This window comes from Ranitomeya variabilis, chromosome 1 (assembly GCF_051348905.1).
Source record: "Ranitomeya variabilis isolate aRanVar5 chromosome 1, aRanVar5.hap1, whole genome shotgun sequence".
Lineage (NCBI taxonomy): Eukaryota > Metazoa > Chordata > Amphibia > Anura > Dendrobatidae > Ranitomeya > Ranitomeya variabilis.
In genome coordinates this window covers 1079353510-1079380751 of record NC_135232.1, presented here as the reverse complement: position 1 = coordinate 1079380751, position 27242 = coordinate 1079353510, and the positions used below count along the sequence as shown (strand labels likewise).

The 27242-nt window shown below is 44.5% G+C and overlaps 1 protein-coding gene across 2 annotated transcripts in view; it reads left to right on the top strand.

Moving 5' to 3' along the window:
- STIM2 (stromal interaction molecule 2) overlaps positions 1-27242 on the top strand; it is a 115399-nt gene that overhangs the window by 47723 nt on the left and 40434 nt on the right. For both annotated transcript variants that reach the window (XM_077279936.1, XM_077279937.1), the window contains exon 3: positions 25213-25327. In XM_077279936.1, the coding sequence (XP_077136051.1) occupies positions 25213-25327 (115 nt within the window). The remainder of the gene's footprint in view (positions 1-25212; positions 25328-27242) is intronic.

Sequence of the window (27242 nt, the reverse complement as noted above, 5' to 3'; positions counted from 1 at the left end):
CAGATCATGCAGCTGTGTAGCCCTAGAGACAATCCCTTTAATTACTGCTGAATTTTATCAAATTAAATTCTAGCCCAAGGTTGTGTTGGGGTGAACGGAGTTAATTTTAATTAGTAAATCATCTGCTTTTTTTGGTCCTCCCTGGACAAGTCTCAGCGAGTAACGCTGTGCCTGCAGCGAGGAACCGCTGTGCCTGCAGCGAGGAACCGCTGTGCCTGCAGCGAGGAACCGCTGTGCCTGCAGCGAGGAACCGCTGTGCCTGCAGCGAGGAACCGCTGTGCCTGCAGCGAGGAACCGCTGTGCCTGCAGCGAGGAACCGCTGTGCCTGCAGCGAGGAACCGCTGTGCCTGCAGCGAGGAACCGCTGTGCCTGCAGCGAGGAACCGCTGTGCCTGCAGCGAGGAACCGCTGTGCCTGCAGCGAGGAACCGCTGTGCCTGCAGCGAGGAACCGCTGTGCCTGCAGCGAGGAACCGCTGTGCCTGCAGCGAGGAACCGCTGTGCCTGCAGCGAGGAACCGCTGTGCCTGCAGCGAGGAACCGCTGTGCCTGCAGCGAGGAACCGCTGTGCCTGCAGCGAGGAACCGCTGTGCCTGCAGCGAGGAACCGCTGTGCCTGCAGCGAGGAACCGCTGTGCCTGCAGCGAGGAACCGCTGTGCCTGCAGCGAGGAACCGCTGTGCCTGCAGCGAGGAACCGCTGTGCCTGCAGCGAGGAACCGCTGTGCCTGCAGCGAGGAACCGCTGTGCCTGCAGCGAGGAACCGCTGTGCCTGCAGCGAGGAACCGCTGTGCCTGCAGCGAGGAACCGCTGTGCCTGCAGCGAGGAACCGCTGTGCCTGCAGCGAGGAACCGCTGTGCCTGCAGCGAGGAACCGGTACACAGGCCATGCGGATGCCTCCGCATGCGTCGTTTTCACGCTGCGCCAAACGCAACATGTTGCATTTTGTTGCGGTCGGGGCTGCATGAAAACGACACATGCGAAGGCATCCGCATACATCCGCATGGCTTGTGTACCCAATGTTAAAGATGGGGTACGCAGGACGCATGCAGATGTAGGCGGAGCTGAATGAAGAGGCGCGGCAGTGGGCGGAGCATCACGTAGGAAGTCCGCAGTCCTCCGCAGCCCTGCCCAACGCTAGTGTGAAACTAGCCTAAATAGGGCGTTTTAACGTCTTTTTTTTTCTTCTCATAGTGGGGTGTTATTTTTTTCCTATATCAGGAGACTCTGGGCCAGCCTTGCACCCCCCTTACTGGTAAGTAAAGTTGACAGTGAGGATTTGGCTACCAGCTATTCCTAATGAATCCCCAGCATACACATGCACTCTCGATTCTGCGGAGTGTGTATGTGGTGTAAACTGCAGTCAGACATGTCGGGGTTTTCTACCTAGAGAACATAAGCACGTGCCTTGAAATTTACCTTGTCTGATCCCTTGTTTTCCTTGCATAATCTATTGTCAAGAGTCAGGAGGACCTCATGGTTGGCCCGTCCCACTGAAATAGGCAGGTTTGACCACTTGGGTCTAATGTGTATCAGCCCTTGGAGGCTTGTTCTGATAATTACTTTCACTTACTTCTGGAAGAACGACACCCGGGATATTTTTTTAGTATTCCTCGGACTGACCCATAGGCAATGCTCCGCAATACCTTCACTTTTGCCCCTAACCATCTTGCTATAGATACACGTGGGAGAGGCACCTGGGAAGACATCTGGTGCGTGCAGGGTGTTGTATGTCTCCCGCGTCATATCGGAAGTGTTCTCCAAGTGTGGATTCATGCTTGCTTGCTGGCTCACGTCATGTGCCCCATTGATCTATTTAGGACACGTCATATTTTTGCTTATGCAAATAAAGAACAAATAAAAGAGCATAATAAAACTTACCTGGGCAAATATTTACCTATATGTAAAAGTTCTCTGGCTAAAATAACCTGGTCTGCAAATGTGTGAGAGTTTTAAGGAAAAGGTAACGTTTCCGTAAAAAAAAAAACTAGCAACTTAAAATGTGAGAAAATAAAGCAAACATTATTCCTTGCTGTTAAATGGCCGGTATCTTTTCAAGATTTTTTATTTTTTTTATTTTACATCATTAGCACAAGCGAGCAGAAGAAACTTTGTAATCAAGTTTATAAGAAAAATATGTTTTTTCCTCCACTTATGAGCCACTTTTCCCCTTTTCCATGTCTTCTGAACTTGCCATTCACTCTACAGAGGGGGAGTTCAAATCCAACTTGATGAAAACTGAGGGATCAGATTACAGATTCTTATTGTAGTCTTTGAAGAATGGAGGAATGAGCGAAGAAAGGCACAGCGGCACACAGATTAGCTTTGGCTTTCTAGTTAATATTTAGTTTAATTCCATAGCTGGATTCACAGCTACACTGCTCGGTGATGCCTTATAATATTGTTCATGCTGCTGCTTATATACATCTGCTGAATTGACAGGAAAGCCGGAATCCCTCATGTCTGTGCTGTATATGAGACCTCATAGTAACTAGTCTCGTCCCGCTAGCTTAGAGACGGCTGAAAATTGAAGTGAGAGCCTGCGGATTGGAGAACTGGTGTAAAATGAAGGATACAAGGTTGGTACTGTCAGCACATCTGTGTGGAGAATCTGCCACGAGTCCACCACATGTGTATGTTCCGGAAAGGTCCGGACTCTGACTAATAATCTTGCTTATTCGCTGCAGCCATTTATTTTGTTTTTAGTAGATGGACTAGTGTTTAGGGTAATTTTCTTGCTACGTGACCCAACCTCTGTCATAGCCCAGATACCCCACGGCCATGGTCTGACTTTGTGTATTCTGCACCAGAAATCTGCAATCTACTACAGTACAGGACACTGGGCAAAAACCGGTGCATAATCCAGGATATGGCTATGAAGCTGCAGAATTTCCGTAGGTTATAACCTTCGCTTTGCAAAGCAGACGAGCCCTAGTAGGATTCGACATTACCCTTAAGAGACCTTGGGCCACGTTCACACCGCCTTATTTTGATCAGTATTTAGCATGAGTATTTGTAGCCAAAACCTGGAGTGGAAGAATCAGAGGAAAAGTATAATAGAAACACGTCACCACTTCTGTATTTATCACCCACTCCTGGTTTCAGCTTAAAAATACAGATGTAAATTACTGTCCAAATACTGCTAGTGTGAACGTGGCCTAATAGTGATAGATCTGGGCTGTTTCTGAAAATGCAATTTGGTCTTTTTTTTTAATAGAGATCAGCTGTACTTGAGTAACCTGTTATTGTGAAATACCTAGTTTCTAGTTTCATGCCAATCAGTGATGAGCGATCCTGCTCGGAGAAGGTGTTATCTGATCATGCTCGAGTGGTGCTTTTATTCCGGGGTATATTCAGGACACTGCATATGTGCTCAATGCTATGGATGATATACTCCGGGCTGTGGAGTCGGTAAGCCAAACCTCCGACTCAGACTCCACAATTTCCATTACACCGACTCCACCATAATGGATTCTGACTCCACAGCCCTGAATATAAGTGTAACATTTTATACGGATTACGGTATTCTCGATGTGCACAGTCATCCCACACGATGCTGCCATTTAAGCATCACCGTAATTCCTTGCTACACAGAGCAGTTTTTCTTTCTATGGACATTAGATTTTATTTTTTCCATTTTGTACTGATAAAAACATTTTTTTCCAGTTTAATTGGGGATTTTCCCTTCAAATTTCTGGAGCCTTAAGTGGGAATAAAATATCCACGTGACATACTGGGGAAGGCATTATTCATACTGTGATGTGCGAATCCCTCCATGATGTCTGTGGTCAGGTACGGCCGCTACATTGACGACTTGCCCTTCATGGTGGTGGCCATAGCAGACCTGACCAAATATCTGAGCAGTGATCCCATGAACCTGGGGTTTATCGTTCAGTAGGATAACAGCCACACTTTCTGGACCCACAGGTTGTGGATAACATGGGCACTGGAGGTGTGTAAACTAAAATCTGCCTGTGTTTGTGTGTGTGTGGAGCAGGCTGTCAATCAAGATGCAAGGGGAAGGATTACAGCTGTGATCACTGTGTGTTTTTGTTTGTTTTTTTATAGATGTGCCATCCAGATTAGTGACACACCGCAAAGTCTTATGGTGTAATATATGGGACTTTAATGATTTTTTTTTTTGTTACGGTGTCATATTTACCATGTTGACAGTGGTTAGTTTGCCAGAGGCTTATAGCCCAACCTGCCCAGCCATCGGATCATCATTATTACTAATCAGTGTGGTCGCAGTTGTAAAAGCCTTGGCAGTATATTATCCGCCTGTCCGTACAGGATTCCTGTACAGATGGGTAAGCTGAGTGCGATTTGTTTCATTATGTAAAAGGAGATTTAACGTAATTCTGTCCCATGGGAGGATCAGGGGGTTGTATCCCAACATAAGTGGGGGGATGTATTTGCACCTAGTGTTTGGGAAAGTTGGGGGCAGAAGCTGCCCATGTTGTATGCTGGACAGGTACTTGTGTGGTGGTATAAGCGGGAGGCAGCATATCCTCTTATATGGAGGCTTCTTGTCCTGCGACTGTCAGTCGCCTCTTCAGAGCTCTGAGTAATGTGTGACAGGAGACTGCGGATTTTGCCGTATCTGTGATTCATCCTCTTCTCTGGGAGTCTCGGCAGCGTTGCTAATGGCTGACAGGATTTTTGGCATTCTGTGTAGAGCAGGGCATGTGTATCGGGCACAGCTTGGATCACTTTCTGCTCAGGTCTGTGGTTGACATTGTTCATTTCTCGGTCACAGACTTCTACACTGATTCTTCTGATCACTTGTTTGGCTCCACGTTCCTGCTGCCGTACATGACATGTGAATCATAGGCGGTGATGTAATGTGCTCATGGAGGTGACTTGTGGGGAGAGCGAACACTGACTCATTCATTACAGCCGCCTATTCTGAATATAAAGTACTACTTGGCCCCGGGCAGACTGGTAAATGCAAAGATCATAGCCACCGATTATAGGATGTACAGAATGATTGAGGTGGTAAAGGGCTTGTCCATAGGGGGGTCCGACTGCTGGGACCTGCACCGATCAGCAGAATGGGGAGGTTTTTATCCACAACTAGGTACTTTTTAGGTTTGTTGCAAATTTACAAAATAGCATTTCAAATGCCAGACCACCTCTCCATACATTCTCTAGGGGCTGCTGGAAAAAGCCGAGTGCCAGACCACCTCTCCATACATTCTCTAGGGGCTGCTGGAAAAAGCCGAGTGCCAGACCACCTCTCCATACATTCTCTAGGGGCTGCTGGAAAAGGCCGAGTACCAGACCACCTCTCCATACATTCTCTAGGGGCTGCTGGAAAAAGCCGAGTACCAGACCACCTCTCCATACATTCTCTAGGGGCTGCTGGAAAAGGCCGAGTACCAGACCACCTCTCCATACATTCTCTAGGGGCTGCTGGAAAAAGCCAAGTGCCAGACCACCTCTCCATACATTCTCTAGGGGCTGCTGGAAAAAGCCGAGTACCAGACCACCTCTCCATACATTCTCTAGGGGCTGCTGGAAAAAGCCGAGTGCCAGACCACCTCTCCATACATTCTATAGGGGCTGCTGGAAAAAGCCGAGTGCCAGACCACCTCTCCATACATTCTCTAGGGGCTGCTGGAAAAAGCCAAGTACCAGACCACCTCTCCATACATTCTCTAGGGGCTGCTGGAAAAAGCCGAGTGCCAGACCACCTCTCCATACATTCTCTAGGGGCTGCTGGAAAAAGCCGAGTGCCAGACCACCTCTCCATACATTCTCTAGGGGCTGCTGGAAAAAGCCGAGTACCAGACCACCTCTCCATACATTCTCTAGGGGCTGCTGGAAAAAGCCGAGTGCCAGACCACCTCTCCATACATTCTCTAGTCTAGGGGCTGCTGGAAAAAGCCGAGTGCCAGACCACCTCTCCATACATTCTCTAGGGGCTGCTGGAAAAAGCCGAGTACCAGGCCACCTCTCCATACATTCTCTAGGGGCTGCTGGAAAAAGCCGAGTGCCAGACCACCTCTCCATACATTCTCTAGTCTAGGGGCTGCTGGAAAAAGCCGAGTGCCAGACCACCTCTCCATACATTCTCTAGGGGCTGCTGGAAAAAGCCGAGTGCCAGACCACCTCTCCATACATTCTCTAGGGGCTGCTAGAAAAGGCCGAGTGCCAGACCACCTCTCCATACATTCTATAGGGGCTGCTGGAAAAGGCCGAGTGCCAGACCACCTCTCCATACATTCTCTAGGGGCTGCTGGAAAAAGCCGAGTGCCAGACCACCTCTCCATACATTCTCTAGTCTAGGGGCTGCTGGAAAAAGCCGAGTGCCAGACCACCTCTCCATACATTCTCTAGGGGCTGCTGGAAAAAGCCGAGTGCCAGACCACCTCTCCATACATTCTCTAGGGGCTGCTAGAAAAGGCCGAGTGCCAGACCACCTCTCCATACATTCTATAGGGGCTGCTGGAAAAGGCCGAGTGCCAGACCACCTCTCCATACATTCTCTAGGGGCTGCTGGAAAAAGCCGAGTACCAGACCACCTCTCCATAAATTCTATAGGGGCTGCTGGAAAAGGCCGAGTACCAGACCACCTCTCCATACATTCTCTAGGGGCTGCTGGAAAAGGCCGAGTGCCAGACCACCTCTCCATACATTCTCTAGGGGCTGCTGGAAAAGGCCGAGTGCCAGACCACCTCTCCATACATTCTCTAGGGGCTGCTGGAAAAAGCCGAGTGCCAGACCACCTCTCCATACATTCTCTAGGGGCTGCTGGAAAAAGCCGAGTGCCAGACCACCTCTCCATACATTCTCTAGGGGCTGCTGGAAAAAGCCGAGTACCAGACCACCTCTCCATAAATTCTATAGGGGCTGCTGGAAAAGGCCGAGTACCAGACCACCTCTCCATACATTCTCTAGGGGCTGCTGGAAAAAGCCGAGTACCAGACCACCTCTCCATAAATTCTATAGGGGCTGCTGGAAAAGGCCGAGTGCCAGACCACCTCTCCATACATTCTATAGGGGCTGCTGGAAAAGGCCGAGTGCCAGACCACCTCTCCATACATTCTCTAGGGGCTGCTGGAAAAAGCCGAGTGCCAGACCACCTCTCCATAAATTCTATAGGGGCTGCTGGAAAAGGCCGAGTGCCAGACCACCGCTCCATAAATTCTATAGGGGCTGCTGGAAAAAGCCGAGTACCAGACCACCTCTCCATACATTCTCTAGGGGCTGATGGAAAAAGCCGAGTGCCAGACCACCTCTCCATAAATTCTATAGGGGCTGCTGGAAAAAGCCGAGTACCAGACCACCTCTCCATACATTCTCTAGGGACTGCTGGAAAAGGCCGAGTGCCAGACCACCTCTCCATACATTCTATAGGGGCTGCTGGAAAAGGCCGAGTGCCAGACCACCTCTCCATACAGTCTCTAGGGGCTGCTGGAAAAGGCCGAGTGCCAGACCACCTCTCGATACATTCTCTAGAGGCTGCTGGAAAAAGCCAAGTGCCAGACCACCTCTCCATACATTCTCTAGGGGCTGCTGGAAAAGGCCGAGTACCAGACCACCTCTCCATACATTCTTTAGGGACTGCTGGAAAAAGCCGATTACCAGACCACCTCTCCATACATTCTCTAGAGGCTGCTGGAAAAAGCCAAGTGCCAGACCACCTCTCCATACATTCTCTAGTCTAGGGGCTGCTGGAAAAGGCCGAGTGCCAGACCACCTCTCCATACATTCTTTAGGGGCTGTGCTGGAAAAAGCCGAGTGCAGCACTTGGCAGCTCTGTAGAGAATGAATTGAGCGGTGATCAAGCATGTGTTCTGCCGCCCCATTCTGCTGCTCTGTTGTGGTCCAAGTTGTCGGACCCCCGCCAATAAATAAGTTATCACATCTCCCGGGAAGCATGATAACTTGTTTTCACTGGACAACCCCCAATAAGGTTTCCTAACCATATAGTAACAAAGTGATTGCCTGTGTCAGACACTGTTCCCATCTCGGGCATTTCTCGTGTCCGCAGGACATCATTGATCTGTTAGATGTGGATCCCGGCTCTCAGAACCACGTGATCTCAGACCGATGACTCCCCCCATTTTGCATCCACAGCGAGCGGAGAGGTTGTCTCTACTGTCACTTCTAAAAGAGAGGGGACCTCACCTGTCGGACGTCCAGTGGAGGCCTGAAGTTGGAGTGACGCTTTAGGCTGTGGTCCCACGATGAGTATCTGTTGAGTTTTTGATGTTCCAGATGAGTCTCTTTTCCACCTCTGGGGAAAATGTGTGCACACAAATCTCAGAGAAATTGATGTGTTGCGGCGTTCAGATAGTCACACTGCCAGTTTACTCTGTGCGCAATTTCTATAAATCCCATCCAATCCACTGTAAGTCTATGTGCCCACGTTCAGGAAAGTTTGCAGAATTTTCCTCAGCAAATCTGGACTCCTTTCGCAGGAAATCCGCTCTCGTTTTTTTCGCGGATTTTTTTGCAGATTTTTCCAGAGGTTCCCAATGCAATAATATCGCGGCAAATCTGCGCAAAATTAATGACACAAAAATATTGGGGCAAGCATATTACAATACCAAATACGTAGCGTATGTCATATCAGGAACAAAATCCAATATGCAATAGGGACTAATAAGGATCAGCTGAAAAATATATAACGCAAAACAACAAAGAAACAACAGCCATAAAGATCCTATATAAAATACTTTTATTTAAATATCATTAAAAGTACCAAAAATGAACAGATAGAAAGCACAAGGGAGGGGGGCACCCATTAAACCATGACTAGGTCAGAATATACAGGACCAGGTGTCCATTCATGAACCAGGTCGGCAGCAAAGGTGCAACATTATACCGGATTATGTACTGCACAAACCCATATAAAATTAGAGACCATGCCTATAAATCAATATCTGAATCATGGGCAGTACAGTGCTGCACAACAGTCACCATATCACGATGTACATACCTAAGCTGCAAGACCGGTGCACGAACAGGACAGCTGGGCCGAAGGGGTTCGGCCCAGCTGTCCTGTTCGTGCACCGGTCTTGCAGCTTAGGTATGTACATCGTGATATGGTGACTGTTGTGCAGCACTGTACTGCCCATGATTCAGATATTGATTTATAGGCATGGTCTCTAATTTTATATTGGTTTGTGCAGTACATAATCCGGTATAATGTTGCACCTTTGCTGCCGACCTGGTTCATGAATGGACACCTGGTCCTGTATATTCTGACCTAGTCATGGTTTAATGGGTGCCCCCCTCCCTTGTGCTTTCTACCTGTTCATTTTTGGTACTTTTAATGATATTTAAATAAAAGTATTTTATATAGGATCTTTATGGCTGTTGTTTCTTTGTTGTTTTGCAAAATTAATGAACATGCTGCGTTTTTTCATGGAAAAAACGCAACATGGGCGCAAAATTTGCGGAGTGCATTAAAATTGATGGGATGCTTAATGTAAGCGTTTAGAAGCTTTTTTGCAGTGGAATACCGCCGAAAAATCCAAAACGTGTGCAGATAGCCTTAGACACTATGCTTTATGCGCAGCATTTCTCACTCAAACTGTCTATGTAGTTCTTTCAAAGACACATCCAACAATACCATTACATGGCCGGTCTGTGCCTGTTTGCGCTGCACCGATCATGTAGCATTGCACGAATGGCCGCCATGAAACGCTTGGATACACTCTCCGTCCTGGCTGATGGAGCGGGGGACATCCTGTCATTTATTTGCCTTTGGAGGGCACAGTGACATGGTTGTAGTCATGAGACCGCCCTTTGGGACTCTGTGATACACATGATGGGCAATTGATTATTAGGGCCCCCATCATACACTTTGCGATGTGTTGGCCCAGTGGTGAATGTTACCTGTGCAGCTACCAGATCTGCCCAGTCGGAGGGGGGCTGTCTGTTTGATGTGGCGAGACTGTTATATTTATTGTCACCAAAATACCGTACATAAAAAATCAGCAGAAAATTGAACAGGAACCCATAAGGGCAATAATCCATGCCAGGATAGAGTTCGCTACGCCAATCCAAGAAAGGGCCTCCTCCCAACGAGTTTCATCCTTGAAGGACTCCTCAGGGGATATAGCAGGCAGGGCAGGAGTCCACCATCACTGGGATTACTCAAGAGCCTCCCATATTCCTGTTCATTGCACTATAGGAGGTAGGTGCTCTCTGCAACATTGGAGAATCCATTCTCTACGGATCTGGTGAGATTGTTCCCAATTCTGTTATATGGATCTCCTTAATGCATTTTGAGACATAGGGGGGTAAATGTACCAGTTGCACTGATGGGTTTGCAGGGTCCCCCATGTCTGATTGTTTTTTGCATTGCAATTCCAGTAGTACTGGTAGATTTTTATTTATTTATTTTTATTTTTTGATCATAATCGGTCCCCAGCTTTGGTGGCATATATGGTTGTTTAGCCCTGCTGTGAGTTCTGATTTCTATATGTGTTGTTGTGTTATGTTAATGTTATTATTAAATGTTAAGTTTTCAGTTCCCAATTTTCTGCAGATTTTTGATGATTTTTGCGGGATCAGTAATTTTTGGTTATTTTTTGTGCTGCTTCTCACCAAAATACATTTCAAAGCCAAGAACATCCCAGAGCAGCTTCATCTCTGCTCCATGCTGTATGCTGCCATTTCATGGTTCTGGACAGATATTGAGACCCGCAGTCGCCTGCACGGTCTTATCTGGGTCACCGCTGAATATTCCTTCCCTATGTTCAGTATCTTTGCGGAGCATTTGCCGATATAAATCCCTCCATAAAGCCATCTTATTGCCCATTAGAGCTGCTGATCCAGGGGTGGGCACCAGCAATAGAGGACCCATGTGCAAGGGACTGTATATGGGCCCCTCTTATCTCATGGATCATTACTGAGCCCCTAATTATTTCTTTCTATAAATAATAATTGACCAGCCATTGTGAACTGCGATGTTTATATTATACCCTCCGCTATCTAATTGGTAGTACGATGGCACTGTAAGGATGGCGGTGGGCCCCAGTACAGCGGAACCGGTGGTGGTCCGCCCCCGCTCCCATCTCGGGCCGCTCTTGCATGACATGTGAATGCATTTTCTGATATTAAACTATGATTTTGATTTCCCTTTCATGCTTCCCAGCTAGCTACAAAGTAAGTTGTCATTGTGTTGTGTCTGTGCTCCCATGTCCATGCTCACCCAGCCTTCTGTGTACCTCTAGTATGATGTTTATGATGTGATTTATTATCTGATGATGGCGCAGGTTTGTGCCGACGTCTCGTGTATATTATTGATTTCATTCTGTCTGCTCCGCTTATTGGAGCAGTTTGTAATCGGGGCAACGGATGTTCCAGAGGAGGAGGGATCTCTAGTGTTACCGGAGAAAATATTGGACAAGACAGGAGACGAGTTACCGGAGAATAATCACCCCACCATTACAATCGATATGGAAAACACGCGTCTTCCCTTTGTAGTACAATCTTGTGTCTTCCATGTTCTGGATGTGGGATGTAAAGGGAAAAAAAATTATTTTCCACTTGCCAACAGCTGTGCAGATGTCCCCTCCAGTATACACATGCATGCTCAGTCCAGATGAGTGTGCATGTGTTCTCCAGTAGGGAAAGAGGCATAGGTCCATGTGAGACATCTCCAGTGTCGCTTTATCGCCCCTGAAAACAGTTATCGGGCTTGTTGAAATGAAACATACATGGCCCTTCTTTTCAGAATTATCTACTGTCCAGGAGAGTCAGGACTAGAGTTCAGTGAATATGTTCGTAATCGGTTGCCGAATCCGAATTTCGTGCCATATTGGTACCCTATTCGTGCCGAATTTGTTTGACGATCAATTCCGAACATATTTGGACATATCTACTCCCATTGACTCCAATGACGTTCGGCCGATCGTAATCGGAACCAAATTTTGAAATGTTTGCTCAACTCTAATGAGGACTCCCCAGAAGACCTGAGATGGTCAGCAGATCATGCCCAAATCATTGAATGTACCCAATGTTTATGGCCAGGATAAATAAAGGGCTTGTCTTAATATCAGCACCTCTGCTCATTTGCTCATAGTATCTGGATGTCATACAGGGGGTTCCTCCACCCAAAACACCTTTTATAGTACTTCTAGTAGCCAGAGGCAGTGTTATTACAATGGTGCCCATTCATCTATCAGAGGGGAAATGCCAATGTCAAAATTCTGTGTAATCTATGGACTAGATGCTATAGAGCGGGAGGTGCTGATCAGGATGAAGTGTAGTTTTGTGGGACTCAAAGGTCTAGTGGGCGGTCTTACCCGTGATTGACAGCGGTCCATGTATCTCACTCCTGCAAGGAAGGATGTCAGTCACTGATAAGACCACCCACTGGACCTTTGAGTGAGCAGGAAGACTGCCAGTCACGGAGTAGGACCGCCCACTGGACTCATATGCAAACAAACTCCCAAGGATGTCCATGAATAAAATGCAAAGTTTCCTGAAACATTTCCCGCAAAAGTTTGGATGTTTCTTATATACGGTAATCCTCCTTTTCTATAACATCCTGCCTGCAGATCAGATACCATTTTCAACATGACTGCTCCTTTTTAAATACTATGTTGCATAGTTCCTCTGTTATAATTTCTGGAAATGTTTGCATGTATGTTTGTATGTCTGTACTGTATGTCTATCTGCACCACCACCCACAGGAGGTAAGAATATGTACCGTATCTGCTTCTTTATCTGTGTTTCCTTATTACCCGGCTCACTGAGACTTGGGACACTAATGTCAGGGTATATTCAAGTGACTAATTGTTGTGTTTGGAGCACAATGGGACTTTTGTTTAATAAAGATTATTGATTTTTTTTCACCATGTGGTTCTTATGTACATTTTTTTTATATGATCTGATTCCATTGTACTGAATCATGTAATCTCCCCATGTAGCTTAGTTAAGATTTTCATATCCTGGTATAGTTGCCATACACAATTTTCCATATGTGTTCTAACTGATGACACAACCGTGCGTGTGTATCTGTATCGTGCGTGTGTATCTGTATCGTGCGTGTGTATCTGTATCGTGCGTGTGTATCTGTATCGTGCGTGTGTATCTGTACCGTGCGCGTCTGTATCTGTACCGTGCGCGTCTGTATCTGTACCGTGCGCGTCTGTATCTGTACCGTGCGCGTCTGTATCTGTACCGTGCGCGTCTGTATCTGTACCGTGCGCATCTGTATCTGTACCGTGCGCATCTGTATCTGTACCGTGCGCGTCTGTATCTGTACCATGCGCGTCTGTATCTGTACCGTGCGCGTCTGTATCTGTACCGTGCGCGTCTGTATCTCTACCGTGCGTGTGTATCTCTACCGTGCGTGTGTATCTGTACCGTGCGTCTGTATCTGTACCGTGCGTCTGTATCTGTACCGTGCGTCTGTATCTGTACCGTGCGCGTCTGTATCTGTACCGCGTGTGCCTGTCTGTACTGTCTGTGCGCATCTGTACCATGTGCCTTTATCGTGTCTGTGCCGTGTGTCTGTGCCGTGTGTCTGTGCCGTGTGTCTGTGCCGTGTGTCTGTGCCGTGTGTCTGTGCCGTGTGTCTGTGCCGTGTGTATCGTGTCTGTACCGTGTGTCTGTGCCGTGTGTATCGTGTCTGTACCGTGTGTCTGTATCGTGTGTGTGCATGTGTGTATCGTGTGTCTGTATCGTGTGTGTGCGTGTGTACCGTGTCTCTGTATCGTGTGTGCGTGTGTACCGTGTCTCTGTATCGTGTCTGTACCGTGTGTCTGTACCGTGTGTCTGTACCGTGTGTCTGTACCGTGTGTCTGTACCGTGTGTCTGTACCGTGTGTCGTGTTTTTCTGTACACCGCATGAATCTGTTAGTAATTATGACTGTAGCAACAAGGGGAGTTTAAACTCTCCCGTGTCAATTTTATTTGTATTTTTTCCAGGTGGAATAACAGAGGAACAACACGCATCAAATAAAAAATAAATAGTAAAAACTTATTATATTATAAGGAATACTAGTATGAAGTAAAACAGACCTATTAGGAGAGCAGACAGCAGACTACCTGCGGAAACTCTGCTGTGTGAACAAGACCTTTCATTAATAATCCTATTTGTTTTCAGATGTAAAGCTGCTTTTGATTTAGGCTATGTGCACGCGTTGCGGATTCTCTGCGGATCCGCAGCGTTTTCTGAGGTGAAGAAACACTGCAGATCCGCAATTGATTTACAGTACAATGTAAATCAATGAGAAAAAAAAAGCTGTGGACACGTTGCGGAAAATCTGCTGCGGAAATGCTGCGGTTTAAAAGAAGTAGCATGTCACTTCTTTTTTGCAAATCTGCAGCGTTTTTGTACCCACTCCATTATAAAAATCCGCAGGGGTAAAAAACGCAGCAAATCCGCAAAAAAAAAACGCAGCAAAAACTCACAAAAAAACGCTGCGGACCCGCAAAAAAACGCAACAAATCCGCAGCTGCGTTTTCTGCCAGGAGAGGCAAAATCCGCACCAGAAATTCCTAAGGCTAATCCGCAACGGCTGTTTTTTGGGACGGCGTCCATGTAATGCATGCTCTGGTGTGGCGTGCCGCAGGCCCGATGGTAACGGTGTGTGGCTGGGTGTCAGGAGAACTCTAGGCCACTGTGATTATTTTCCCCGTCTTGCTAGAATCAGTACTTGTAGGGGGAATATTTCTGAAATCTGGGATGTAACTTGTTTCGTTCTCCGTTGCCCTGTTTGCCTGTAGGCTTGTGATCTCATAAACCCCCCATCTTGTGCATAGATATAATACCGCAGTATGGATGATGCCTCCTGATTACCACTTTACAGTTGGAATAATAATACTGTATGTGATAGATTTCCGCTATGTGTCCGAACATTACATGTACAGTATATCCGGTGAGAATGTATACCACCATATTTAGATTTTTTTTTTTTTTAGATTTTTCTCTTATCTATCGGCTCCTGGAAAATGTATCGGTGCACATTCATAGTACACAGTAGGAGGAAGCGCGTGGTTGTTAATGTTTCCGTCATGGTGGTGGTGACATGATTCCGAGCAGCCCGCAGATGTCACAGGCTTTCCTGTTGTTACTGCCGAATGGCTCTTCATTAGTTTCATACGTAGCTTCCATAAGTGCTATTGATTTTTATGTGGCCGCAAGAATCCATTAATAATAGTTATCGTGGCTCTTTGCCGTATTTCATGCTCATTAATAGCGTTTTGATTTACTAAGCTAATACTATACAGCTCATTTAATTTTCCAGGTTTAGGGCCTGTATTACATATGGTAGATATAATGCACCATGTGTTACTGCGCCTAAAGTCCTAGCTATAGAAAAAATAGACATGTGTAATATCACGTTATTAGTTTTTGTATCCTTGACTATTTTTCACTAATTCGTTTATGGTTCTTCCATAATTACACCTGATTAAAGGAATTATGCTTACTGTGGGTACATATACAGTTGTTTCATCAAGACCAGGGATAGTGACAGTGAAGGGCCCCAGTGCAGGACTTGTCGGGGCTCCCACCCTCCATCAGGCCCCATATTCACATTAGAGACACACACAAAATATGCACATCTGTATTTACACATCACACACACATATAGTACACACAGTGTACACACACATAGTGTACACACACACACACAGTACACACACATAGTACACACACACACATAGTACACACACACATAGTACACACACACACATAGTGTACACACACACACATAGTGTGTACACACACACATAGTGTACACACACACATAGTGTACACACACACACAGTGTACACACACACACATAGTGTACACACACACACATAGTGTACACACACACACATAGTGTACACACACACACATAGTGTACACACACACACATAGTGTACACACACACACATAGTGTACACACACACAGTGTACACACACATAGTGTTCACACACATAGTGTTCACACACATAGAGTGTACACACACATATAGTACACACACATATAGTACAACGTACACACACATAGTTCACACACATAGTTCACACACATAGTACACACACATATAGTTCACACACATATAGTACACACACACATAGTACACACACATAGTACACACACATAGTACACGTACACACACACATAGTACACGTACACACACACATAGTGTACACACACACATAGTGTACACACACATAGAGTGTACACACACACATAGTACACACACATATAGTACACACAGTACACACACAGTACACACAGTGTACACACAGTACACACACACATAGTACACACACATAGTACACACATAGTACACGTACACACACACATAGTACACGTACACACACATAGTGTACACACACACATAGTGTACACACACACATAGTGTACACACACAGTGTACACACACACATAGTGTACACACACATAGAGTGTACACACACACATAGTACACACACATATAGTACACACAGTACACACACAGTACACACAGTGTACACACAGTACACACACACATAGTACACACACATAGTACACACACATAGTACACACACATACATATAGTACACACTCATACATATAGTGTACACACACATAGTGTACACACACACACACATAGTGTACACACACAGTGTACACACACACACATAGTGTACACACACACACACATAGTACACACACATATAGTACACACAGTACACACAGTGTACACACAGTACACACATAGTACACACACATAGTACACACATACATATAGTACACACACATACATATAGTACACACTCATACATATAGTGTACACACACATAGTGTACACACACACACACATAGTGTACACACACACACATAGTGTACACACACACACATAGTGTACACACACACAGTGTACACACACACAGTGTACACACACACAGTGTACACACACACAGTGTACACACACACACACATAGTGTACACACACACACATAGTGTACACACACACACATAGTGTACACACACACACATAGTGTACACACACACACATAGTGTACACACACACACATAGTGTACACACACACACATAGTGTACACACACACACATAGTGTACACACACACACATAGTGTACACACACACACACATAGTGTACACACACACACACATAGTGTACACACACACACATAGTGTACACACACACACACATAGTGTACACACACACATAGTGTGTACACACACACACACATAGTACACACTCATACATATAGTACACACACATACAGTACAGACCAAAAGTTTAGACACACCTCATTTAGTGTGCAAAACTGTAAAGCACTGCGGAATATGTTAGCGCTATATATATATATATATATATATATATATATATATATATATATATATATATATATATATATTAAAGATTATTTAAAGATTTTTCTGTATTTTCATGACTATGAAAATTGTTCATTCACACTGAAGGCATCAAAACTATGAATTGACACATGTGGAATTATATACTTAACAAAAAAGTGTGAAACTGAAAATGTCTTCTATTCTATTCTATTCATTTCCCCCCTTACTGTAAATAAACTGTGCATTGTGCTGTACAGCTTGTTATGATCAGTGATACAATTGTGCCCCCATTATTTGTTTGTGATGTTTATTTTTTTTAAAAGTGCATTTAAAATGTGATTATTATAATTGTTTTTCCTAGAGCTATGTATTTAGAGGTACTGATATAAAGAGATGTATCACTATGTACCAGTACAATATGCCTGTAAAGAAGAAATATTTGGGTAGAAAAAAAATTCTCCTAAACTTAGCAGTGCAGCTTTGTGGCTCACTGCTAATGTTTGTCTGCCGTGATAGAAGTTGTGAGTTTGAATCCTGTGGAAAACCACCTTATTTTCTGTGAAAAGGCATGTAGTGGGCACAGACAGAAGCCGGAGGCCTCTTCCTCAACATCCTGAGATGGAAGAGAATCTACCAGGGTGGCAACAGAATGAACACGACTATATCTTCTGTGTGTGACAGGTCTTCTTCACTGGACCACACTCCCTCAAGGGCTGGACTGGCTTCATGTTCAGTATGTCCACCCCTGATAAAGGCTACCCCTTTATAATTAGCGGCCAGTAATTGCTGGAAGACTTGCCTTACATTCATCTTATCACAGGGAAATGTAAAGTTCTATACAGATCGTGGAAGCTGATCTTGGATACCTTCTCGTTGTTCTTCTCATACTGGTTCTCAAACATCAGACCGGCCCACTTGTCTATGATGTCTATACATCACACCAATGAGTACTGAGGATGTCATTCCCCCCCCCCCCCCCCCCCCCCCAAAGTTTTTTAAAATAAATTTTCTTTAACCAACTAGTAGTTATGATCCCATACAAGAATACTACATCTACAGATTCCCGGGAGACTTGTGAATACCGGGAGACTTCTGATGGCCTTCAGAAGACTTCATTAGAGCTCCCTTCATTGTTAATGTTTATCTTCTGTCATCATGGGCTGCCGGACACTTGATTAGAATTTAATAAGTTTTACTAAGTAATTTTCATGAACATAAGAGGGAAGGTGCGATCAGCAGATGTAATGTCCGGTGCCATTATGATATACACATGCACTGTACGGTACTGATTCTTCATTGCTATTTTTCTCCTTTTTTAGTGGCTTGTGCATTTGTGCCATAGTCTATACGTTTATTAGTTGTCTTTTTCTATTTCTCTCAGGTTTGCTTATCTTGGGTGTTTTGTCTTTTTTTTTTTTTTTTGATGGTTTTCAATCATAGCTTTCTTGGTGGATGCTGAGGTTGTAGTGTGAACAAACCTCTTTAATAGTTTAAAACCTCTTTAATAGTTTGCAGGTTCTAGTGAAATTACCAGGTTTCGAAAACCGAATATGGACCGAAACACGCAGGTTTTCACTGTTCTGGATTTCCTGTTTATGTACTTTTTTCATGGATTTTTTAAAAATTTTGAGTTTTTAATATGCTCCTTGGTGCTGGGTTACAGTTTCTCTATTCTCTGTATATAGGGCACGTGCACACAGCATCCTTTTCAGTAATGTCTGCTCCGAAACATGTCCAGAAACAATCAAAGGAATGTAACGACGACTCGCTGTTCGTATTTTCAGCCTTCTGATCGTCAGACCCAGACCTGGGCAAAGTGTGGCCTGCGGACAGGACTGGGACAGCCAGAAGATCGGATGGGTCCCACAGGCCTCACTTCGCCCAGGTCTGGTGTAGACGATCGGAAGGCTGAACACATGAACAAAAAGTCGTTGTTACATTCTTTTGACAGGCAGATATGCCAGAAAAAGACGCTGTCGCACAGATGCTGCCACAGTGTCCTCACCTGCCCGCCACAGTGTCCTCACCTGCCCGCCACAGTGTCCTCACCTGCCCGCCACAGTGTCCTCACCTGCCCGCCACAGTGTCCTCACCTGCCCTCCGCATGCTCTGGACGCAGGCAGCGGTGAATACATTGGTGGAGGACTGAGCCGCTGGCCCCTTCTTCCACCAATGCTAAACCCGCCCACCGGTGACCCCTGTCACGTGATCGCGTGACACTGGTTCATTGGCATGACAACCAGCAGTCTCCTGGACCTCTATGGTTGTCACTGCTGGATAGCTGTGAGCACCACCTGGTAGTTGGCGCTCATAGCAAGTGAGGTATTCTGCTACATGCAAGCGATCTGATCATCGCCTGTATGTAGCAGAGCCGACATCACCTGTATGTAGCAGAGCCGATCGGGTGGTGGCAGCTTCTAGTATCCCATGGAGGCTATTGCAGCATGCAAAGAGTAAAGAAAAAAAAAAGTTCAAATCACCCCCTTTCGCCCCATTCAAAATAAAACAATAATAATAAAAAAAAATTAATCCTACACATTTGGTATCGCCGCGTTCAGAATCACCTGATCTATCAATAAAAAAATTAACCTGATCGCTAAACTGCATAGTGAGAGAATAACTCAAAACGCTGGAATTACGTTTATTAGGTCGCTACGACATTGCATCAAAATGCAATAACGAGCGATCAAAAGATCGTATCTGCACCGAAATGGTGTCATTAAAAATGTCAGCTCGGCCCTCAAAAAATAAGCCCTCAACCGACCCCAGATCATGAAAAATGGAGATGATACGGGTATTGGAAAAAGGCACAATTTTTTATTTATTTTTTTCACCACTTAGATAAAAAGTAACCTAGACATGTTTGGTGTCTATGAACTCGTACTGACCTGGAGAATCATAATGGCAGGTCAGTTTTAGCATGTAGTGAATCTAGCTAAAAAAGCCAAACAAAAAACCCCTGTGAGATTGCACTTTTTTTGCAGTTTCACCGCACTTGGAATTTTTTTCACGATTTTGAGTACACGACGTAGTAAAACCAATGGTGTCGTTCAAAAGTTCAACTCGTCCCACAAAAAATAAGCCCTCACCCGGCCAAATTGATGGAAAAATAACAAGTTATGGCTCTGGGAAGAAGGAGCAAAAAACGAAAACTCAAAACCGAGAATACATCCGAGGGTTAAGGGGTTAATATTGTGCAAAATTAATTTCAGTGTATCGGTTCGGCCCTCCACAACAATCACGGTCTCATGTGGCCCCTTGGGAAGTTTAATTGCTCCCCCAGGCACTCTACCGCTTCAGGTTTCCAAGATTAAATAAGGCCTCTTTCACACTTCCGTCTTCGTAGTCCTGTCGAAATACGTTGTTTTTTTGAGAAAACAGGATCCTGCATTTTCTCATAGACTTGTTTTAGCGATGTATGGCCACACGTTTCGTCCGTCGTGCACTGGATCCTGCAGAATTTGACGGCCTGTCGTTTGGAAAAAACGTTCAAAGAAACTTTTTTTTTTTTGTCTCCTACGTCGTTCCACAGAATGGGAGCCTATGGACGCAGGATCCTGCGGTCAGTGTGAAACGCAGGAATCCAGTGATGGATCCTGTTTTTACATTTGAGCATGCCTGGAAGCATTTTCCAACCCGGGAAAAAACTCACTCACACTCTCTTTCTCCATTCAAATTCAGACAACAACACAAACCACGCATCCATCAAAACACTGGATGCGTTACACACGTTTTTCACTATTTTCACGACGTCCGTCGATACGTCACAACAACGCATTACGACGGCCGCCAGCAGACGGAAGTGTGAAAGAGGCGTAAAAGACGTGAGCCGACAATTCTTCAGGTGTATTTTTTTTTTTTTTTTCCTCCGAAGATCCTCTACACTTTTATAATACATGTCAGGCGGAAGGACTTTTTTCGCTTGAAAAAAATCCTATTTTTGTTGTTGACTGGAGTTACAAAAAAAAAAATTGCTGTAAAAAAGATGCCACAGGAATGCTGGGGGGAAACGCCGATGATTAAAAATTCGAAAAAAGCTCTCTGGAAACAAAAAATAAAAATGACGGTTCAGGGGGAAATATTAGGTGGGTTGGCCTGCCTGAAAGAGGTTGTGTGCAGATATTCAATGTGTCAGCAGATTTCACAATACAAATGATGTGCTAAATAAACATCTCAGACCTGATGAGGCAGGTAAACTTACTGTGAAAATACATGCCAAAACCACTGGGTAATGTGGCTTAAAGCTTTCCCACTTGTTGATAAAATTAACATAATAAAAGATGACAACATAATGATGGGCATTTTTATTTGATCTGTATTCAGTCCCTCCAAAGGTTGAAACTACATGTTAGCCACAGCAGCAGTCCCATGCAAGACTGGTTATTCCCTGACAGATAACTAATATGCACCTTGCAGTTATCAGTGATATTTTTGGGGGGATTTTCTTCCTCCGCCATTCAGTGTGTATGTGACCGTGCGATGTACACTGGTGTTTTGAGGCCGTGCCTAGTTGTAGGTAACATTTCCATTCACGAGCCTCTGTCAGCGTTGTGGGAGATTACACGGCTCCCACCATAGTCATTCCTATTGACTCTCTTGCACCCGACAGCAGGGTGAATTTGCTTGTACATTTTTACCCTGTTGTCAGATTTGTGCATTACTCGCATGTTTTAAAATTCTTAATTTTGTAATGAAATCTTCCCAGTCTGCCTCCAGATGCCAGTAACATGTCAATGCGATCCTGCTAACTCTCAGGATGCGGACTTTCACATCCGACAGCGGCTGCTTATTGCTTGTGTCTGGACGGAGCGTCAGGGTATTCACACCATTGCAAAGAGATGTATCCCTCTGCACCCTACCAAATCGAAACACTGGGTGCATTAAAAAGTGCTCGCCCCCAATCTGAATCACTGTGACTTTCTAACTGTTTCTTCAGCAGCTGAAGCAGATGCCGCATTTTGATGAATTAAAGGGAAATGTATATAATAAAAAAAAATATCTACTATATAATTGTCTAAGGGTCACTTCCGTCCGTCTGTCTGTCACGGAAATCCCAAGTCGCTGATTGATCGCGGTCAAATGGCCCCGACCAATCAGCGACGGGCACAGTGTGGCCGCGAAATGGCACACAGGGTTAATGGCTGCGTTAACCCGCGTTATGCCGCGGTGTAACGCACTCCGTTAACACTGCTATTAACCCTGTGTGACCAACTTTTTACTATTGATGCTGCCTATGCAGCATCAATAGTAAAAAGATCTAATGTTAAAAAAAATAATTAAAAAAAAAAAAATAGTTATATACTCACTGTCCTTCGGCCCCCTGATCAGGAACAGGCCTTTCCCGCTCCTCGCGATGGTCCGGTCCATGCATTGCGGTCTCGCGAGATGTTGACGTAGCAGTCTCGCGAGACCGCAATGCACTCTTGGGACCGGAGCGTCGCGAGGAGCATCGGTAAACGCCTGGGCTGGATCTGGGGTCGATGGAAGGTGAGTATATAACAATTTTTTTATTTTAAATTTTTTTTTTTAACAGGGATATGGTGCCCACATTCCTATATACTACGTGGGCTGTGTTATATACTACGTGGGCTGTTATATACTACATCTGTGCTATATACTACGTGGCTGTGCAATATATTACGTGGCTGTGCAATATATTACGTGGCTGTGCAATATATTACGTGGCTGGGCAGTATATTACGTGGCTGTACAATATACTACGTAGCTGGGCTATTTACTACATGGGCTGTACTGTATACTACGTGGGTAGGCAATATACTACGTGGGCTGTTATATACTACGTGGCTGTGTTATATACTATGTGGCTGTTATATACTACATGGGCTGTGCTATATACTATGTGGCCTGTGCGTGGCCTGTGCTATATGCTGCGTGGCTGTGCTATATATTACGTGACTGTGTTATATACTACGTGGCTGTGCAATATACTACGTGGCTGTGCTATTTACTACATGGGCTGTACTATATACTATGTGGCTAGGCAATATACTACATGGGCTGTTATATACTACATGGGCTGTGTTATATACTACGTGGCTGTGCTATATACTACGTGACTTATATACTACGTGGGCTGTGTTATATACTACGTGGGCTGTGTTATATACTACGTGGGCTGTTTTGTATACTACGTGGGCTGTATGCTATTTGGCTGTGGACGGTATATTTCTCTGCTGTATCTGTGCATCATGAATCGTGGTATGTGTTAGAGGGGGCCCACTGAGACTCTTTCGCCCGGGGCCCCCAAAAGCTTGGAGCCAGCCCTGGCTTCACTGATTGGTCACGCCCGGCCCCGAACAATCAGCGACAGGCGCAGTCCGCCCATGAATTGGCGCAGAATTTGAACCACGCTTCGCTAATTGGTCACGGCCGGCCGAATCCTGTGTATAAATTGCATTATTCTGAAAACTTCATAAATAAAGTACACATTCTAGAATACCATTATGCGTTAGAATCGGGCCACCATCTAGTGTGTGTGTGTCTATCTAGCTATCTATATATGTGTGTGTGTGTGTATATGTATGTGTGTATGTGTATATGTATGTATATATGTATATATATATATATATATATATATATATATATATATATACATATATATACATATTTATACACACAATTTATTTGTATTTTTATTTTTTTTTTAAGCCAGATACTATTACATTCTATATTAATTTTCGTTTCTTTTCTGAACATCACTCTGGGACCAGCCTTCCTGCCTGAGCCTTTTAACATTATTTGGAGACCTACAGCAGCCACATGCACACAGGCAGCAATAGACTGGCACTGACTCATTGGAGCTTTCTAGACATGCTTTAATTCAGGGAAAGTTCATTGTGAAGGGAGCAGGAACAAGTAAGCTGTGACCATCGCTTATTGTGAATGGTGGATCCTCTTTTATCTATGAATAGCGTTGTATGTCATTGTAATCCGGACTGTGATGTTGATGAAACTGCTGAAAAGTCCTCTGTACAGAATATGAAGTGTGATCTCTAGCATAATGCCTAGTGGCCAGTGAGAAAGATGTGTGTGTGTCTGTGTGTGTGTGTACATATATATATATATATGTATGTATGTATGTATGTATGTATGTATGTATGTATGTATATATATGTATATATATGTGTGTATATGTATATATATATATATATATATATATATATATATATATATATATATATATATATATATATATATATATATATACACATTATATATATATATATATAGTATTATTTTTTTTTTAACTGAGTGATCTATTATAACTTTACAGTTTAAAGGGAATCTTATCAGTAGGATAAAGCCTCCTAAGCCGTCTATATGGGCATGCAGGTCATAAGAAGCTGAATAAAATGATACCTTGATATCTGCAATCCAATGTCTTACACCGGAGAAATCCACATTTTTCTTAATTATTAAATGAGCTGTAAAGATCTATGGGCTGGACATAGATCTCCCCGGGAATCTGCCTCCAGAGGTTACTTTACATGAAAGCAGGCGTTACCAGTGTGCGACATATCAATAAGTAGAGCAGACTGTCAGCCATTACACAGCACACTGGTAACTCCCACGTTCACGTAAAATAACCTCCAGAGGCAGATTCTCGTGGAGATCTATGTCCGACCCATAGATCATAGCAGCTCGTTTGCATATTCACAAACACGTAGATGTCTGTGGAATAAGGAATCAGATCGCAGATACCAAAGGTATCACTGTATTCGCCTCCATATGACCTACATACCCACATAGACTGCTTAGGATGTTGGTCTACTGACAGATTCCCTTTGAGAACAGTGTGGTGTAAATTGTAAAATTGCATCTGTAAGTGCACTATGCTGTGTAGCTGTGCTTCCTGATCTTACATTGTCTTGGCTATCACGCTACATGACCATTTTGTCTAACGTATATTACCTTTTTTTCTAGTTCTTACGTGAAGACATGAATTACAAGGACGCTTCTCACAAGCACAACCACTTGCACAGAGAGGACAAACACATCACCGTGGAGGACCTGTGGAAGAGCTGGAAAACATCTGAAGGTGATGAGCAATGTGCAACATGATGCCTAGTGTGCTTTGTGCACCTACATTAGGTTAAAGGGGTTGGCCGCTTTCTACATACAAAAGAATAAAGGCAACCTAATACATGTTCTTGCTTATTAACTTCTGTTTCCCCGGACAGCACCACTGATCCCATCCTAACAATGGCCAATGATGGAGGGACGTGTAATGGCTCTCTGACATAAAGCGCCGTCTTAGTGAAACTTGCTGCACCTGTGCCGGTTTCCTAGTTATTAAAGTAATGAAAGTCTGGTATAATCGGCACCGTGCATTTAGTGGGAAGTGGGCGATGGTTTGCGTCCCGTTGCATGCTCCCCCTCCATCAGCGATGGCGGTGCTGTCCGGGGGAAGACTTCGCTAACAAGGGTGCATTTATGGTGTGATTGAACAAGGCCTACATTACCCGCACTCACACTTTTGAAAAGTAATATACACTTTTTTTCAAGTTATATATATATATATATATATATATATATATATATATATATATATATATATATATATATATATATATATATATATATATATATATATATATACACAACGTGCATATTATATTGTAGTGTTTCACTTGGGTAGTGTTTGAGGTGGACGTTGGAATAAGACATTGCTTGTGTGAACGTTGGCCAGCAAGGCGAGGTGTATTCGCTCTATAGACAAACAGCCATGCTCCAGTACAAAAGAAAACACAGCAGAAAAGGACAGTTCATCCGGCAGGTCAGTACTCATGTCACACAGATCTGTATGAGATCTCGCCAGCTCCCACACTCTGGTAGTGTCCGTTATTAAATTGTTCATTGCACTCTAGGCCCAAAGACTGCTCAGCTCCTCTGCTGACTCCCCGGTCACTCCTCCATTCAGAAAGCCCCTCAGTTGTCTCTCTCCCAGCTACAGCTCACATCTAGACTGGTCACTCGCCAGCTCCCACACACTGTCCTCATCCAGCAGCAGCACATGCTGAGCCCATTTCCTGGTTCTTAGTACCAGATAGGTAGCGGGGATCCGTCTTTCAATCAGAGCGACGCCGGACGTCCCGAAGTGGAGCAGAAAAGAAACCTCTCTGTAGACGTGACATCAGCAGAGACCTCTGAATCCCCGGCAGGAGTGGCCTGTGACTGCTCTCTGCCAGGGAAGAATGGCGCCATGCACAACAAGCAGGTCAACGGCAATTACCTGCCTGGTAGTGCTTAGGTCCTTTTTTATTTTTTGTTAAATCCCAGATCCCCCCCCCCCTTTACATAATTGGTGTTGATGATTATCATCATGGCTATTGGCCGTACTGCCTGATGCATTAGAAATAGCAATTACTTTTATCATATTATGTTTGTGCATACAAGCTAAAAATAATTTCCAAATATGAAGATATGTAATCTTCCTGCTTAATGCTAATCCAATGCACATATCATCCTAGGAGCTGATTAAAATAATGTTTGTGTATTTTGGCACTCCAAACTCCTGAGATCTGTCTTTTTAATACTGCAATCCTGAATATCTTGACTAAATGAACCTTAAAAGGGGTTTTCGCATAATACATGGGTAACATTTTGAAATGCTTGTTAAACAAGCAACTTTGTAATTTTCCTATTAAAATCTTCTCCATTCTCAAGAACGAAGGGTTTGCAGTTGTATTTGTTTGTCAGCTGGGTTACCGGCCGCTTCTGCAGTGTAACAGAGTTGGCTGGTTTCCTAGGCATAGAGTGCAGCACTTACAAGCTTTTTGTTATGGATCTTGCAAATGCTACTTTGAATCTGTCCAGATTGTTGGATCCAGCCAGGTTCAGAGTCCCCATAATCCTCAAATGCTGCAGAAACAAATCTGCGTCCTCTGGCAGCATCGGAGAGTGCACAGTCTTGGGCTCGCTGCACGATAATGCCACTATGAAGATCCCACCAT